This window comes from Leptodactylus fuscus, chromosome 9 (genome assembly GCF_031893055.1).
Source record: "Leptodactylus fuscus isolate aLepFus1 chromosome 9, aLepFus1.hap2, whole genome shotgun sequence".
Taxonomy (NCBI): domain Eukaryota; kingdom Metazoa; phylum Chordata; class Amphibia; order Anura; family Leptodactylidae; genus Leptodactylus; species Leptodactylus fuscus.
This window is the reverse complement of record NC_134273.1, coordinates 9,722,688-9,737,931: the sequence shown is the minus strand read 5'-3', so window position 1 is coordinate 9,737,931 and position 15,244 is coordinate 9,722,688. Positions and strand designations below refer to the sequence as shown.

The 15,244-nt window shown below is 44.2% G+C and overlaps 1 protein-coding gene across 1 annotated transcript in view; it reads right to left on the bottom strand.

Annotated features, from left to right (window-relative positions):
* The window catches only part of LRRC7 (leucine rich repeat containing 7), a 195,687-nt gene that overhangs the window by 46,784 nt on the left and 133,659 nt on the right, over positions 1-15,244 (bottom strand). Inside the window, exons 12-17 of the mRNA XM_075287244.1 lie at positions 14,396-14,525; positions 13,831-13,946; positions 10,123-10,192; positions 9,740-9,839; positions 8,638-8,762; positions 1,173-1,373 (exon numbers count right to left, since the gene is read on the bottom strand). Of these exons, the coding sequence (XP_075143345.1) occupies positions 1,173-1,373; positions 8,638-8,762; positions 9,740-9,839; positions 10,123-10,192; positions 13,831-13,946; positions 14,396-14,525 (742 nt within the window). The remainder of the gene's footprint in view (positions 1-1,172; positions 1,374-8,637; positions 8,763-9,739; positions 9,840-10,122; positions 10,193-13,830; positions 13,947-14,395; positions 14,526-15,244) is intronic.

Here is a 15,244-nt window from a genome sequence, read left to right as displayed (position 1 = left end):
TATCAGGAATTCTGGTTCCACTTCTGATCCTCCGGCAGTCTGGAGGCCTCAGAAATGACGAGAGGATGACACCCAGATCCTGGGGGTGCACTAACTTTACACTCATTTACTAGGGTAGTATATGTTTAGGTTATATCACTAATATTCACCCTCTGAACCCCCCGACAATCAGCTAATATTACTGATGGACCTTGTGGCCGGCCGGAGGATCCACTGCAGAAGAAACGTAGGGATTCTTTCAACCTACGTATGGCCAACCATGTAAGAAGTGGCTGTGCTGAGTCTTCTGCAGTGAAAGACATTGTTTGTTAGCAGTGGTCCAGAGAGCGAGACCCCCACCAAGACGTCCACAGGCCCCTATAAGACATATGAATAGGGATCGGGTTCTTTAAAGGGAATATGTTGTCAATTTTTGCAATTAGGTCAGCGGTATTAACTATAGTGGTGTTGTCTTCCATTGTGATACTGTCTGTGAGTTAAATGAGGTGACTGCTGAAAGGCAAACCCGTGCAGAATTGTCAATGTCTTTCTATGATTAGGCTTAGTGGTCAGAGTGAAAACGGTACTTTTATTAAAATATAGATTGTGACATGGAAAATTAGTTTAAATGACTTGTTGGAAAGATCCCTTGCCAAAAAAAAAAACTTCCCACAACGTCCCCATCCATTGTAGCCCAGAAAGGTTACGATATAGTGGACCGTCTGCAAAATTGCTGCCCCCTACCATTGCCTCACCGATTAGAAATTTCTGCTTGGGTCTCAAAACTGTAAATTTTCAAGAAAAATTACCAAAAACTTACATAAAAACTTTCAAGCATTGATGATGAATAATCCCTATCTAGATAATAAAATAAACCCATAGGAATTAGATCCCACATTGGAGCTCTGAGGAACTACAGGAGATGCCTTCAACAAAAATTCTATGGAAATACAGACTCAACGACTTGACGCCCCATCCAAGGAATCCAATGCCCAACAAATCCCAAGTCTGGGAGAAGACGACCCCATGTATAACCTTCTCAGGGAACCGGGTGCCCGAGCGGAATGACTAGTAGGAACCGTCTCGATCCTTCTTTCTATTGACCACTCTGCCCCACCGTGCTTGGGACCTGCGACTAGATACAAGGCCAACCAGTGGCCCATCTGTAGATGCAGAAAAGACTCTCGAATCACCTCGGACTTCATCTCTTTACTTGACATTGGCCACTTATGCTCATACTTTTCCTTGAGATTCTGCTCTGCAGTTGGTGTTGGAATGGAGTTTTCCAAAGAAGAGCTGTGACTTCCTTTACCGACCATGTTCTGAACTGACTTCACCATATTTTTTAAATCTTCTGGGTACGGCGTTGGGTATCTCTTGAGATTGATTTCAACCTGGATTTGGAAATAAAGGATAGCAGTAAATGATGTCTCCAGTTCTATAGGTCAAACGTCTACGGGGTCATCTAGTAAGTTCTACCAAAATGCAAGACAATCCCGTCTGTGGCCAATGGGATATCCTTGCTGCATCGTTTGCATGGGAAGAATAGAGAACCTCGAAGGCAGATGGAACGAATGTGCATTCAGTTCCTGTTTGATCATGCTGGAGGTAAGTGGAAAAAGGGGTCTCTACGAAACCTAGAGGGGTCAATATAAAGTCAATGGATCACGTCTAACACGGAGCAACACAATCAATGGTAGGATTAATGGGATAATCTGTGAATAAAACATTGGGTCTGCTTTTTGCTAGAAACAGCGCCGCCCTTGTCTGAAGGCAGTGTCTGTTATTACAGCTTAGTCACATTTCTTTAAATAGGTTTTCCAAGGTGCGTAGTCATACTTAGATTTGTAAGCCAGAAGGACCATAGGAAATTTATATCATATTTAGATGTGTAGACTTGTACAGAGTTTTTGAGATTTTCTCCAGCCGTCTTGTTGGTGACCGTCTGTTGTCTTGATCAGTTGCCAAGGGAATCATGGCTGGGTTTCTGACAAGTCCCAGACCAAAGAAAGTTCCTGCATTTATGGACTTATCCATCGGCAACCGATCCAAACAGAAGAGGTCACCACTAAGATGGTTAGAGGAAACTGGTAAAACTCTACCAAATTTTATGAACTCCTATTTGCAAAAATGTTTAACTTTTGTATAGAAATATAAATCTGGATATAATCATGGAAAAATCCTTTAAAGGGATCCTATCATTCAGACACGTCGGAATAACCTTAAGAAAGGTTATTCTTCTCCTACCTTTCATTGTTTTCTCCGCGCCGCTGTTCGCCTAAAATCCCGGTTCTTGTCGATATGCAAATTATCTCTCTTGCAGCACTGGGGGAGGGCCCTAGCGCTCAGACAGCACTGGGGGCGGCCCCAATGCTGAGCGAGAACTCTCTCCAGCACCGCCTCCATCTTCGTCAGGGATGGCCTCTTCATTCACTTCTTCCAGCGGTGTCTTCTTACTTCTAGGCCTCAGGCAGAGAAGACTGCGCATGTCCACAGGCCCTGAGAAAATAAACGCTTACAATACTGTGCAAGTGGCCATTTTCTCGTAGCCTATGGGCATACGCAGTCTTCTCTGACCAAGGCCGGAGGCCTTAGAAGTTACAAGCCACCGCTGGAAGAAGAGGCTGAAGATGACGCTGCTGAAGAAGAGGAGGCGGCACTCGAGAGAGTTCTCTCGCAGCATTGGGGACGCCCCCAGTGCTGTGTGAGAGCTGGGGCCCGCCCCCATTGCTGCAAGAGAGCTCATTTACATTCCGACAAGAACCGGGATTGTAAGGGAACGGCGGCGTGGAGAAGATGACAAAAGGTAGGAGAAGAATAGCCTTTCTTAAGGCTATTCCAACGTGGTACTTAGAAAAAATGTCGTCTGAATGATAGGATCCCTTTAAGTAATTGCGAAACCCTTTAGAACCAGTGCCCTTAAGTTCTAATCCTAGCACAGGATACAATTCTTCCTGTGCAGTGAGTCACAACACGTCCCTTTAATAAATGACCATTGCTAAACATGTGAAGAGCGATGAAGAGGAGCGGAGATCTGCAGCGAGCCGCTCAGGTCACACCTACGCATCAATTTTTATGTCTGGTATTTAGCAAATGTCAAGCCTGAAGGAGAATTCTGCGCAGACAGACCTTCCGTAGTGTCAAGGAATAATAAGAGCGAGCCTTTAAGGCAAATTGCAAAATGTCCAATTAAGCAATGCCTAAAAGACTAGCCGGCCCTCCTGTCATCGGAGCGCGTCTTACTGATACGTAGTGTCCATGACACCATTATTCCCACAGCTCTTCTCATGGCATTTTGGTCCCTGAAGCTCTGTACCTAACTTTCCCTCCCTGTCCAGGCCCCTTTAAGGTTTCTGTCGCTCGTGTTACATCAGTTAGTGTGTTACATTACAGCTTGTACGGGGTTAGAAACAGGCAGACGCACAAGCTGACCCTCCATCATCACTAAAGCATTGGAAACAAAGACCAAAGGAGAGAACCAGAACGGCAGCACTGGAATGGTCGGGAACTCGACAGGTGAGTATTTTATGCTATTTTATAATACGCCCTGCCTTTACCTAATTTTGTGGTCTTTAAAGCCCATTTAAAGAGGACCTTTCATTCTTATACCCCTATTACAGTTCTTAGTATCTGTTAGTTTAACAGATTCCAGCACCGTTGGAATTTTTTCTCTAGCCCCCACCAACTTTGAGTAATCAAGGCAGTTAGTTTTGGTGCCTGAAATGCTATATGTGGTGTCAGGCAGGAGCAGGTAAAGGGGGTGTGATACAGAGATCCAATCAGAAGTGGACAGTGTCAGAAATCAGAATCACACCCCTTTCCTGCTCCTGTCTGACACCGCACACCTGACAGTACAGAGCCTAAACAGTATAGCAGGGACCAAAGCTATTAATGGATGCAAAGACCTGGGGAAAGGTCTTCTTTAAAGGCTATGTAGATAAATGACTGTGGGTTGCACTGACAGGGGATGACGGGAAGCTTTTGTGTTGTAAACAAGTCTTCATGGTGGTCTGGGCCAGATAGAGAGGAAATGTGAAAGCCTTAAAGTATGGATGGGACATGGCTGAGGGTTGTGAGAAGTGGCACAAGGGTCCTAAGCTTAGATTTCACCCCAAGGACCATGAGAACCCTAAAACAGCAGCTGAGGCACCCATGGGGTAAGAGCAACAAATTGAGAAAAGCCCAATTCTCCTTTGTCATGAGCTCTACAAATCTGCACAGTTAACCTCAGTTTGCAACATTTTTACCATAATTCTGATAGATCAAAAGGGGCTGGGGCAAAAGAAGAAGACGACCTACTCAAAATTTGCCCCGTGTTAAGGAATTCTGTTGGAATGGGCCAACATATGACAATCTGGAGCGTACATAAGGGGAGGGGGACCCAAGAGCAAAAATTAAGCAGCCCCCTGTGCCCGGCACACACTCCAGCGCTGGATACAAGAAGGATCTCTTATCTATTGATGATGCCGATGTCTATCTGATTAGCGCTGATCACAAGATGCGACAGGTGGAACTTCTTCAGCTCTCCATTAATTTTTCTTATGCAGGGGAAAAAAAAATCTATTCGTCTTGAAGAGTTCGAGAAAAAAAATCAGAAATTAATTGTATATTTAAGGAGAAAAAACATGTGTGAAGTGCGTGGCGTACGAGCCGCGCGTCTCAGGATACACTTGAGAAATTAAGAAGCGTTTAAGGCTACGTGACATCGCATAATGATGACTAAATGAGATTGCAGTGAAAAAAAATATTCAATAGTTTCATCAAACTTTTTAGATTAAAAAAAAAAAAATTCTACAAAGTTCAAAGGAAAGTTGGTGAAAGGGAAAAACGTTCCTGATAGGTTTCCCGGCCATAGGAGCTTACGATCTAGCGTGATATATTGCCTGGCCGTAGGAGCTTACGATCTACCGTGATATATTGCCTGGCCGTAGGAGCTTACGATCTAGCGTTATATATTGCCTGGCCGTAGGAGCTTACGATCTAGCGTGATATATTGCCTGGCCATAGGAGCTTACGATCTAGCGTTATATATTGCCTGGCCGTAGGAGCTTACGATCTAGCGTGATATAGTGCCTGGCCGTAGGAGCTTACGATCTAGCGTTATATATTGCCTGGCCGTAGGAGCTTACGATCTAGCGTGATATATTGCCTGGCCATAGGAGCTTACGATCTAGCGTTATATATTGCCTGGCCGTAGGAGCTTACGATCTAGCGTGATATAGTGCCTGGCCGTAGGAGCTTACGATCTCAAAGGAATGGGTCACATGAGAGGTACAAAGAGGGAAGTGTTGGGTGTGTTACAAGGGCGACAAATATTAGGGCATCATCCCTTCAGAAACCAAGACAATCCGGATATAAGGTGCACAGAAGACATGTAGGAAACTGGGGAAGTGTAATGGGCAGGGACAGCGAGTCCAGAGAAGAGGGGCAGCACGGGAGAAGTCCTGTGAGAATGAGAAGATAAACGGGGGCAGCCGGAGTAACTGGGGGGGATGAGAGGGAAGATGGATGATGGGGCGGTCATGCCAAGAGCAAGTACAAGAATTCTACAAGAAATATACGGTGTATATATATACTGTATAATACCTACAATACAGCTACGGTACCTACCGGGTGAGCAGATAATGTACAATGTACAGTACTAATATTATATAGTAGTGCTACATATGGCTCACACTTTTCAGCAGTGTTTTAGAATGTCAAGAAAAAGCGCCACCTAGAGCTCAAATAATACTGCCAGAATGTCTACAATACAATGGTCAGAAAATAGCGCCATACATCATCCTTATAGTACCTCAAACATGGCAATGCCAAACACAGAAATAACAGCACAAGACGGTGCTGAAATAATACCTTCATACAACCTGAAAATAATACTGCCATGCAGTGTATAAATAGTACTGGCATACAGTGCACAAACAATACAGTCATATAGTGTACAAATAATACTGTCATACAGTGTAAAAATAATACTGTCATACAGTGTAAAAATAATACTGTCATACAGTGTACAAACAATACAATCATACAGTGTAAAAATAATGCTGTCATACAGTGTAAAATAATACTGTCATACAGTGTAAAATAATGCTGTCATACAGTGCACTAACAATCATCATACAGTGTAAAAATAATACTGTCATACAGTGTACAAACAATACAGTCATACAGTGTAAAAATAATGCTGTCATACAGTGTAAAATAATGCTGTCATACAGTGTAAAAATAATACTGTCATACAGTGCACAAATAATACTGTCATACAGTATAAAAATAATGCTGTCATACAGTGTAAAATAATGCTGTCATACAGTGTAAAATAATGCTGTCATACAGTGTACAAATAATGCTGTCATACAGTGCACTAACAATAGTCATACAGTGTAAAAATAATGCTGTCATACAGTGTAAAATAATGCTGTCATACAGTGCACTAACAATAGTCATACAGTGTAAAAATAATGCTGTCATACAATGTACAAACAATACTATTATACAGTGTATAAATAATACGTTCATACAGTGCCCAATTAATACTTCCATATGGTGTATAAAATTAGTGATCTGATTGGGTTGAGTCTCAGTAACAGATCTGAATGTATTCTTTTTCATTGTATAAGAAGACTCTACCCTGTACAGATTTGAGGACTTTGCACTGATTTAATAGGTCTATCCTTTTAATACATATCTAATAAAAGTTATATTTTATTTGCTCATTCAGTGATACCCATATAGTGTATCAATAATACAATTATATCATGCATGAATAATACTGCCATATAGGGTCCAAATAGTGCTATGATACAGTTTAGAAATAATGCTACCATACTATGCTCAGCTTATACTATAATAGAATCTATAAACAGTACAAACATAAGTAGCCCAAATAATACTACCATTCAGTGCACTTGATACAATATGTAATGTAGAATATAAATGTATATATGTGCTCTCCACATACATAAACACATCTATAGGCAAACACAGTATTACACACACATACCGCACACTGACTACTAATATTACACACACACACATTGCACACTCACTACATACAGATAATGTGCACATATCACACACTCACTACACAGTTTACTTACATATACCGCACACTCACTACACAGTTTACGTACATATACTGCACACTCACTCCTCACATTATGTACACATACCGCACACTCACTACACAGATTATGTACATATACCGCTCACTCACTACATACGTTATGTACATATACCACACACTCACTACACAGATTATGTACATATACCGCACACTCACTACACAGATTATGTACATATACCGCACACTCACTACATACGTTATGTACATATACCGCTCACTCACTACATACGTTATGTACATATACCGCTCAATCACTACACACATTATGTACATATACCACTCACTCACTACACACATTATGTACACATACCGCACACTCACTACACATATTATGTACATATACTGCACACTCACTCCTCACATTACGTACACATACCGCACACTCACTCCACACATCTCCCTGTAGATTTTTACAGTTTCTAGATTCATTTTGTGCAATGTTATTCCGCCCCTTCCATGTGCCGCCATCACATCTCTGGTCTCTCCGGTCACAGCTTGGTGCTGTCAGCTCAGTGCCAGAGAGATTTCTACACTGTGGCTTATTTACATAGCGAGCGGCATTAGAATGGGGAGTGCGAGGCGGAGACATTATACAGGACATTATACAGGACATTATACAGGACAAGCTTCTCCCCGCTCAGAATTGGGCTAATCTCAGATTTTCTTGTTAGCAGTGGTGACTTCTTACAGCGAGGACTACGATAGTCACAGCCGAGGCAGAATAAACCTAGGAGACCGCGAAAATGGGGATCCTATGTATAAATGAGGAGAACGCTTCTCCTTGTTCAGACTCGCAACATATTTTCTCTGTAGGTTCCATAGTTTAGAGAAGAAGATAAATAACTCCCTGCACGGACCCCAGTGATCAGTAGGAGCCTGGAATAAGTGTTCAATTCCCCTGCAGCGCCTCCACAGGGGAAATTAGGAATTACACATTGTCCATAATAATCAATGGGTTGGGTGTGTAATGCAGGACAGGTCAGTCCTCCATGGCGAGAGGCGCTCCTCGTAAAGACTCTACAGTCTACCAAGAGATGAGGAGCCTGAACAAAGGGACCCCTATATCAGCCCAGAAGTCCCTAGTAGGGGGCACCAGGTATTACTATATATCATTCCAGGCCCATCTACATGCAGCTCCAGCCCTGGATCAAAAACAGAGAAACAGACACGGAACGGATGTAAAAACGGACGTTAAAAATGAATTTGTCAATTTTTCACTGCTCAGGAACGCATTGGGTGGTGTCAACATAGACTAAGAGACAAACACTCTGCTGCAGAAAACGTAAAAATTTTGATGGGACTAGAAAAACATGGCTGCTTTTTTCCAGGAACAGCGCCACACCTGCCTTTGGGTTGAGTCAGGAACTGCAGCTCTGCTCCTCTGAAGTGACTGGATCTGAACTGCAATACCACACACAACCTGTGGACAAGTGTGGCGCTGTTTCTAATCGTGCACAATGGACATGTAAGACGTTACAGGCCCCTTGTCAATATAATATCCAATCCTCCCCTATGCGTAGTCTTGGGCTGACCTTGACTTTTCCCGGAGCCTCCTCTTCCTCTTTCTTGTCTTCAAACTCGAATGCCACGGTCATCCTCTGCTGCCGCTGCTCTTCCCACAGCGTAGGGTTAAAACTGTCACTGTCAGACTGGAAATCTGCATTAGGGACAAACATCGACTCCATCACACGTGGCTGACAGCAAATTATTAAGGTTGTCAAAAGCAGATTCCCATCTCCCAACCTTGGCTGGCCCAATTACGAGTCAGACAGTGGATGGGAGAGAAGCCTTGCTGCCATATGTTCCCCTCATTAGCCTCAGTCAGATGTAAACCTCGCTGATAAATATTAGTCACCAACATATGGATACCCATTATATAACGTGATAACCGAACAACTAAACAGCCCCCGCCAAAAAACTCAGCAGCCCATATTAGTCCCACACACACAGCTGTAAGGGGTGCGGAGGTGGCCGCTGCACCCCGCTCCTGGTACCTAAGAAGAAGTCAGTCATAAATAAGATATCAGGTTTATGTCTCGAAGGGCTTGTCCATAAAGATGATTTTTCACCAGTTCCACCAACACACTCCCTTTGCAGCCTCTGATAGCCACGGCTTTACTGATTCTGGCGCAGTTGGAATTTTTTCTCTAGCCCCCACCATTCCTGAGCAGTCGGTGTTTTTAGTCTCAGCATCCAATATTCTGTGTGCAGGTGGGCGGTCCTAGACTACCTGCTCCAGCTAAGGACCGCCCACCCTGTGGTAGAGAGCTTAGTTAGGACAATCGGTGCAGCACTGATTGCTCAGGAACGGTAGGGGCTAGTGAAAAAATTCCAACTGCGCCAGAATCAGTGGAGAGGCACCTAATAAAGGATATTAAGAACTGGAGTTGGTAGACGATGGTGAAATGTCCTTTCTAAAGATGACCTGTCACCTCTCCTGACTTACCTGTCTTAGTAAATTCTGGTATTTCCCATGAAATGACGTTTCAGATAAAAATTCAACTGGGGGCTGACTTCTTTACTATCAGGACCCTGGTAATGTATTGTATATAATATTGGACCCCTTGTGGGCCGGCATGCACCTTCTGCAACCCCTCACTATTGAGGGTCACGGCTAGTGTGGACAGGACTTACCTTCATCGCTACGGGGCTGCTGCGGGAACATGTAATTGGTTAATACCCTCTGCTTGGTTTCGGGATGAGCTTCCGTCTGGAGAGGAATGAGAGCTTTGGACTGGAAGAAAACAAAGGAGGACAAGTTATTTCTTATAGTGAGACCTGTGGGGGTCTCCAGGCTCCTCCCCGGCCCGCACGCCTCCAGCCGCAGGGACCTCATGAGACCTCGCTGGCCTATTCTGGTGACATTGGGGCAGATTTATATAGACTGACATTATTAACCCTGGAGGGAAATCTGCATCCAATCCCCCAATTTGACCAATATTTGTAAACTTGCCCTCGTTGTGGACAAGCAGATTTTTCTGTTTCAGTTTTTGCTACGTTTTTTTTTAAAGTCTTACCTGATTGTCTGAAAGCCACAGAGCCGCGAGTTCTTTAAGTTTCGTAAAGCTGTAGGGCAAATTCTTTAACCTGGAAATGAATAAAATATCTCGAAAGTCAATCATGTAAAAGTAAATGGGGAAGGCGGGGGAGGGGGGATATCTGGACTGTTCCTTGCCAGAAAATAAGGGACACTGCAGCCCAGGGAAGTGGTGGCACTGCTCATCATCGGGGGCTGTCCTATAATGGACGCTGAATGTATATCACTGGGTTATTCCATTAATGTCTGGTTGCTGGGGTCCGGCTGCCTGATCCCTTGCTCTGAAGGCTCCAGGGCTGATCCATTGATAGGTTAGTGTGACTAGAACCCAACATATCACCCTAACCCTGCAGATAGATAGGTTACTGTCACCAGACCCAGCATGTCACCCCAGCCCTGCAGATAGATAGGTTACTGTCACCAGACCCAGCATATCACCCCAGCCCTGCAGATAGATAGGTTACTGTCACCAGAGCCACCATATCACCCTAACCATGCAGATAGATAGGTTACTGTCACCAGAACCAGCATATCACCCCAGCCCTACAGATAGATAGGTTACTGTCACCAGAACCAGTATATCACCCCAGCCCTGCAGATAGATAGGTTACTGTCACCACAACCAGCATATCACCCCAGTCCTGCAGATAGAAAGGTTACTGTCACCAGACCCAGCATATCACCACAGCCCTGCAGATAGATAGGTTACTGTCACCAGAACCAGCATATCACCCCAGCCCTGCAGATAGATAGGTTACTGTCACCAGACCCAGCATATCACCACAGCCCTGCAGATAGATAGGTTACTGTCACCAGAATCAGCATATCACCCCAGCCCTACAGATAGATAGGTTACTATCACCAGACCCAGCATATCACCCCAGTCCTGCAGATAGAAAGGTTACTGTCACCAGACCCAGCATATCACCCCAGTCCTGCAGATAGATAGGTTACTGTCACCAGAACCAGCATACCACCCCAGCCCTGCAGATAGATAGGTTACTGTCACCAGAACCAGTATATCACCCCAGCCCTGCAGATAGATAGGTTACTGTCACCAGACCCAGCATATCACCCCAGCCCTGCAGATAGATAGGTTACTGTCACCAGAGCCACCATATCACCCTAACCATGCAGATAGATAGGTTACTGTCACCAGAACCAGCATATCACCCCAGCCCTACAGATAGATAGGTTACTGTCACCAGAACCAGTATATCACCCCAGCCCTGCAGATAGATAGGTTACTGTCACCACAACCAGCATATCACCCCAGTCCTGCAGATAGAAAGGTTACTGTCACCAGACCCAGCATATCACCACAGCCCTGCAGATAGATAGGTTACTGTCACCAGAACCAGCATATCACCCCAGCCCTGCAGATAGATAGGTTACTGTCACCAGACCCAGCATATCACCACAGCCCTGCAGATAGATAGGTTACTGTCACCAGAATCAGCATATCACCCCAGCCCTACAGATAGATAGGTTACTATCACCAGACCCAGCATATCACCCCAGTCCTGCAGATAGAAAGGTTACTGTCACCAGACCCAGCATATCACCCCAGTCCTGCAGATAGATAGGTTACTGTCACCAGAACCAGCATACCACCCCAGCCCTGCAGATAGATAGGTTACTGTCACCAGAACCAGTATATCACCCCAGCCCTGCAGATAGATAGGTTACTGTCACCAGAACCAGCATATCACCCCAGCCCTGCAGATAGATAGGTTACTGTCACCAGAACCAGTATATCACCCCAGCCCTGCAGATAGATAGGTTACTGTCACCAGAACCAGCATATCACCCCAGCCCTGCAGATAGATAGGTTACTGTCACCAGAACCAGCATATCACCTGAGCCTGCAGATAGATAGGTTACTGTCACCAGACCCCAGAATATCACCCCAGCACTGCAGATAGATAGGTTACTGTCACCAGACCCCAGAATATCACCCCAGCACTGCAGATAGATAGGTTACTGTCACCAGACCCCAGAATATCACCCCAGCACTGCAGATAGATAGGTTACTGTCACCAGACCCAGTATATCACCCCGGCCCTGCAGATAGATAGGTTACTGTCACCAGAACCAGCATATCACCTGAGCCTGCAGATAGATAGGTTACTGTCACCAGACCCCAGAATATCACCCCAGCACTGCAGATAGATAGGTTACTGTCACCAGACCCCAGAATATCACCCCAGCACTGCAGATAGATAGGTTAGGGTCACTTATATCAAACAGTTTTTTCCCCTAGTAGCCACTACAAAGATATTAGCATTTATAGCAATATGCAAATAAGCTCTTTGGAATGGAGACAAGGCAATGCCCTCATTGCTCCTAAGAGTTAATTTGTATATAAATAAACACAGCAATACTTCTGTAATAAAGGCAGTGACTCACAAGGGGGATACACTGGGGTATTACACTGGGGTATGTATACAAGTATGGTTAGATGTTGATGTCATACTAGGTTGTATGTTGTAAGCAGACCTATCAGTGGTCTCTGCTCCGCTCTTTTGGGTGAATACAATTGTGCCGCAGCCCTGAGCTCCATAACATGGTGCTCAGATACATAGTAATGGAAGCTCATGTGCGATCGCTACCCCGATAAGTGGGTGTGATAAGCTTCTGGATTAAAAGGACCCCGAGCCGAAAGCCCTTAGTCAATGAAAGTCATAGACCCAACCATGTGAATGGCGGCACATATGGCCCGTATGTTTCCATGGGGCACCATATGTCATTATACAAAGCCCCCATAGTGCTCCCCATTCCTATATTCAGGGCTTGTAGACATACTACACCATCCAGGGGAATTACACAGTGTCAGCTAAGATTCAGATGGGCACATCGGGGTAAGGCGCCACCAGGAGAGCTCTGCCACTTCTGTATACAGGGGGATCTAGCGGATCTGGGACTGTTTCTCCTAGCTTGGTCCATTAACGGAGGGACTAAATTAAAGGTAACTCTTCCGGGTACATTAAAAACAAGTCCTGATATAATTTTTTTTATCTGTTGCATCTAGCCTGAGATATAACACAGGGGTTAATTAATGGGTCCAAGCATGGGGTGGGGGATGGGATGAGTACAGGTCTTCATGATCTTGGTTTAAAGGGGTTGTCCCATCACAAGGATCCCATCTATACTGCTAGTTTATGTGTATTTAAGACTTTTCCTAAATGCATTGCTTTATCAAAACTGCTTTGTTTGGCCGCTATCTTAATTTATTCACTTCATTGTTGACACTGCGTTTTATGGCCACTGGGCTTATCTGCTCATTTCCCAAGTGACTAGTTGCATGCTCTCAGGGGGGAGGGTGGGGCTGACATGTACCAGAGGTCCAGGATTACTGTGCTGTCTATCTTCAGCTCTTCCACTTATCAGCCGGTTTAATTGAATTTGGCTGATAAGGGCTGAGATAAGGAGTCCCTTACCTCTGTATGTAATGCAAGCTGACTCAAATCCAGCTCTGCTACATCAGCCTACATGCATTTACAACCAATCCCTCATTACTAACTGCAAACATAGCAGATAGCAGAGCAAGTGAGACCCCGCCCACCAATGTGCTGAGAAATACAGGAAGTGGACAGAGTACACAGTCTGGACGTTGGTGAACAAGGGTTATGGGAATAACCCTTTAATTTTCCTGGCCCACTATTTAGTGACATCACTACTCCGCTACCTGTTATCACTTAGGTTCAGCACTCTCAGCTTCTGCATCTGGCCAATCTCATCAGGGAGGAACTCCAGCTTGTTCGACCGCAAAGACATCACTGTGACGGCCTTGCAATTGCCAATCTAAGGTGAAAAGAGAATCATTTACTTTCAGTTTTGCAGTATTTCCAAGATCTCTGCTATCTGTCAGTAAATGAGATCAACATTATTAACATTTAGTGGCATTTAGACATTTTGCTACATTGTATCACTCTGAAGTCTGAGCCAGAACAACAGATGGAGCAACGCTAGCTGGATAGAGATAAGTGTCTGATGGGTGGGAATATGACCTGTGGATAGAGATTAGTGTCCATTGTTATCATTCCACGTCCCTATTACCTGATTTTTGCTACTATTTCTAGAATTGTTTCAACCATTTCGATCATTTGAAAAACTTTTCAAACTTACCAAAGTTATTTGTAAAATTTCAACCTAATTTATAGAAAAGTGGAAGCCACAATTTATACATCGAGGATCCTCCAAGTCTTTAGCTGCGTTGTCCACTCATTATAAGACTACTATTATGTACTCACCTCCCGAGGAAGTTCTGTCAGGAAGTTCTCGTCCACGGCCATGGTGCGCAGGTTGTGCAGGTACCCGATGGTGGGCGGCAGACTCTCCAGCTCATTACAGCTGCAATCAAACTCTTCTAATAAAGATAAACTGAAAGTTTAGAAGAAGGTTAATTCAGCAAGTCCTAAGGCAAAACACCCAGCGCAACATCATCAGACGGTACAATCAACACGCAACGGAGGACGCGCCATCGCCTCAACATCTCAGACACTTATCTCTAACAATTCATGAACGTGCTGCTGCCTTCTACCTCCTTGTAAAGTTTAGTACAGTCTATCCATACGGTCTATCTATACAGTCTATCTATAGAGTCTATCTATACAGTGTATCCATATGTTCTATCTATACAGTCTATCCATACAGTCTATCTATACAGTCTATCCATACATTGTATCCATACAGTCTATCTATACAGTCTATCTATACGGTCTATCTATACAGTCTATCTATACGGTCTATCTATACAGTCTATCCATACGGTCTATACATACGGGGGAGGGCATTACATAAACAACTCGAGTCACATTGAAATCTGAGGAAAGAATCGGCTGTGACTTTCTATCAGATAATAGAGCTACTTGTGAATTTCTATCACGCCATCTTATAGAGCTTGTAGTTGTATTGCGGTGACGCACGGAGTCTTGTGGCTGACATCCAGCGTCTGTTACATTCAGGGACACAAGTGACTCCGAGCGCCCAGAAGAAGAAGAAGCTTTTATTCCTCTCAATGGCAACAAAAGCTCCGACAATATGATCAGTAACAGAGATGACTACAACTGCTAGAGCAGCAAATCTATCTATATATCTAT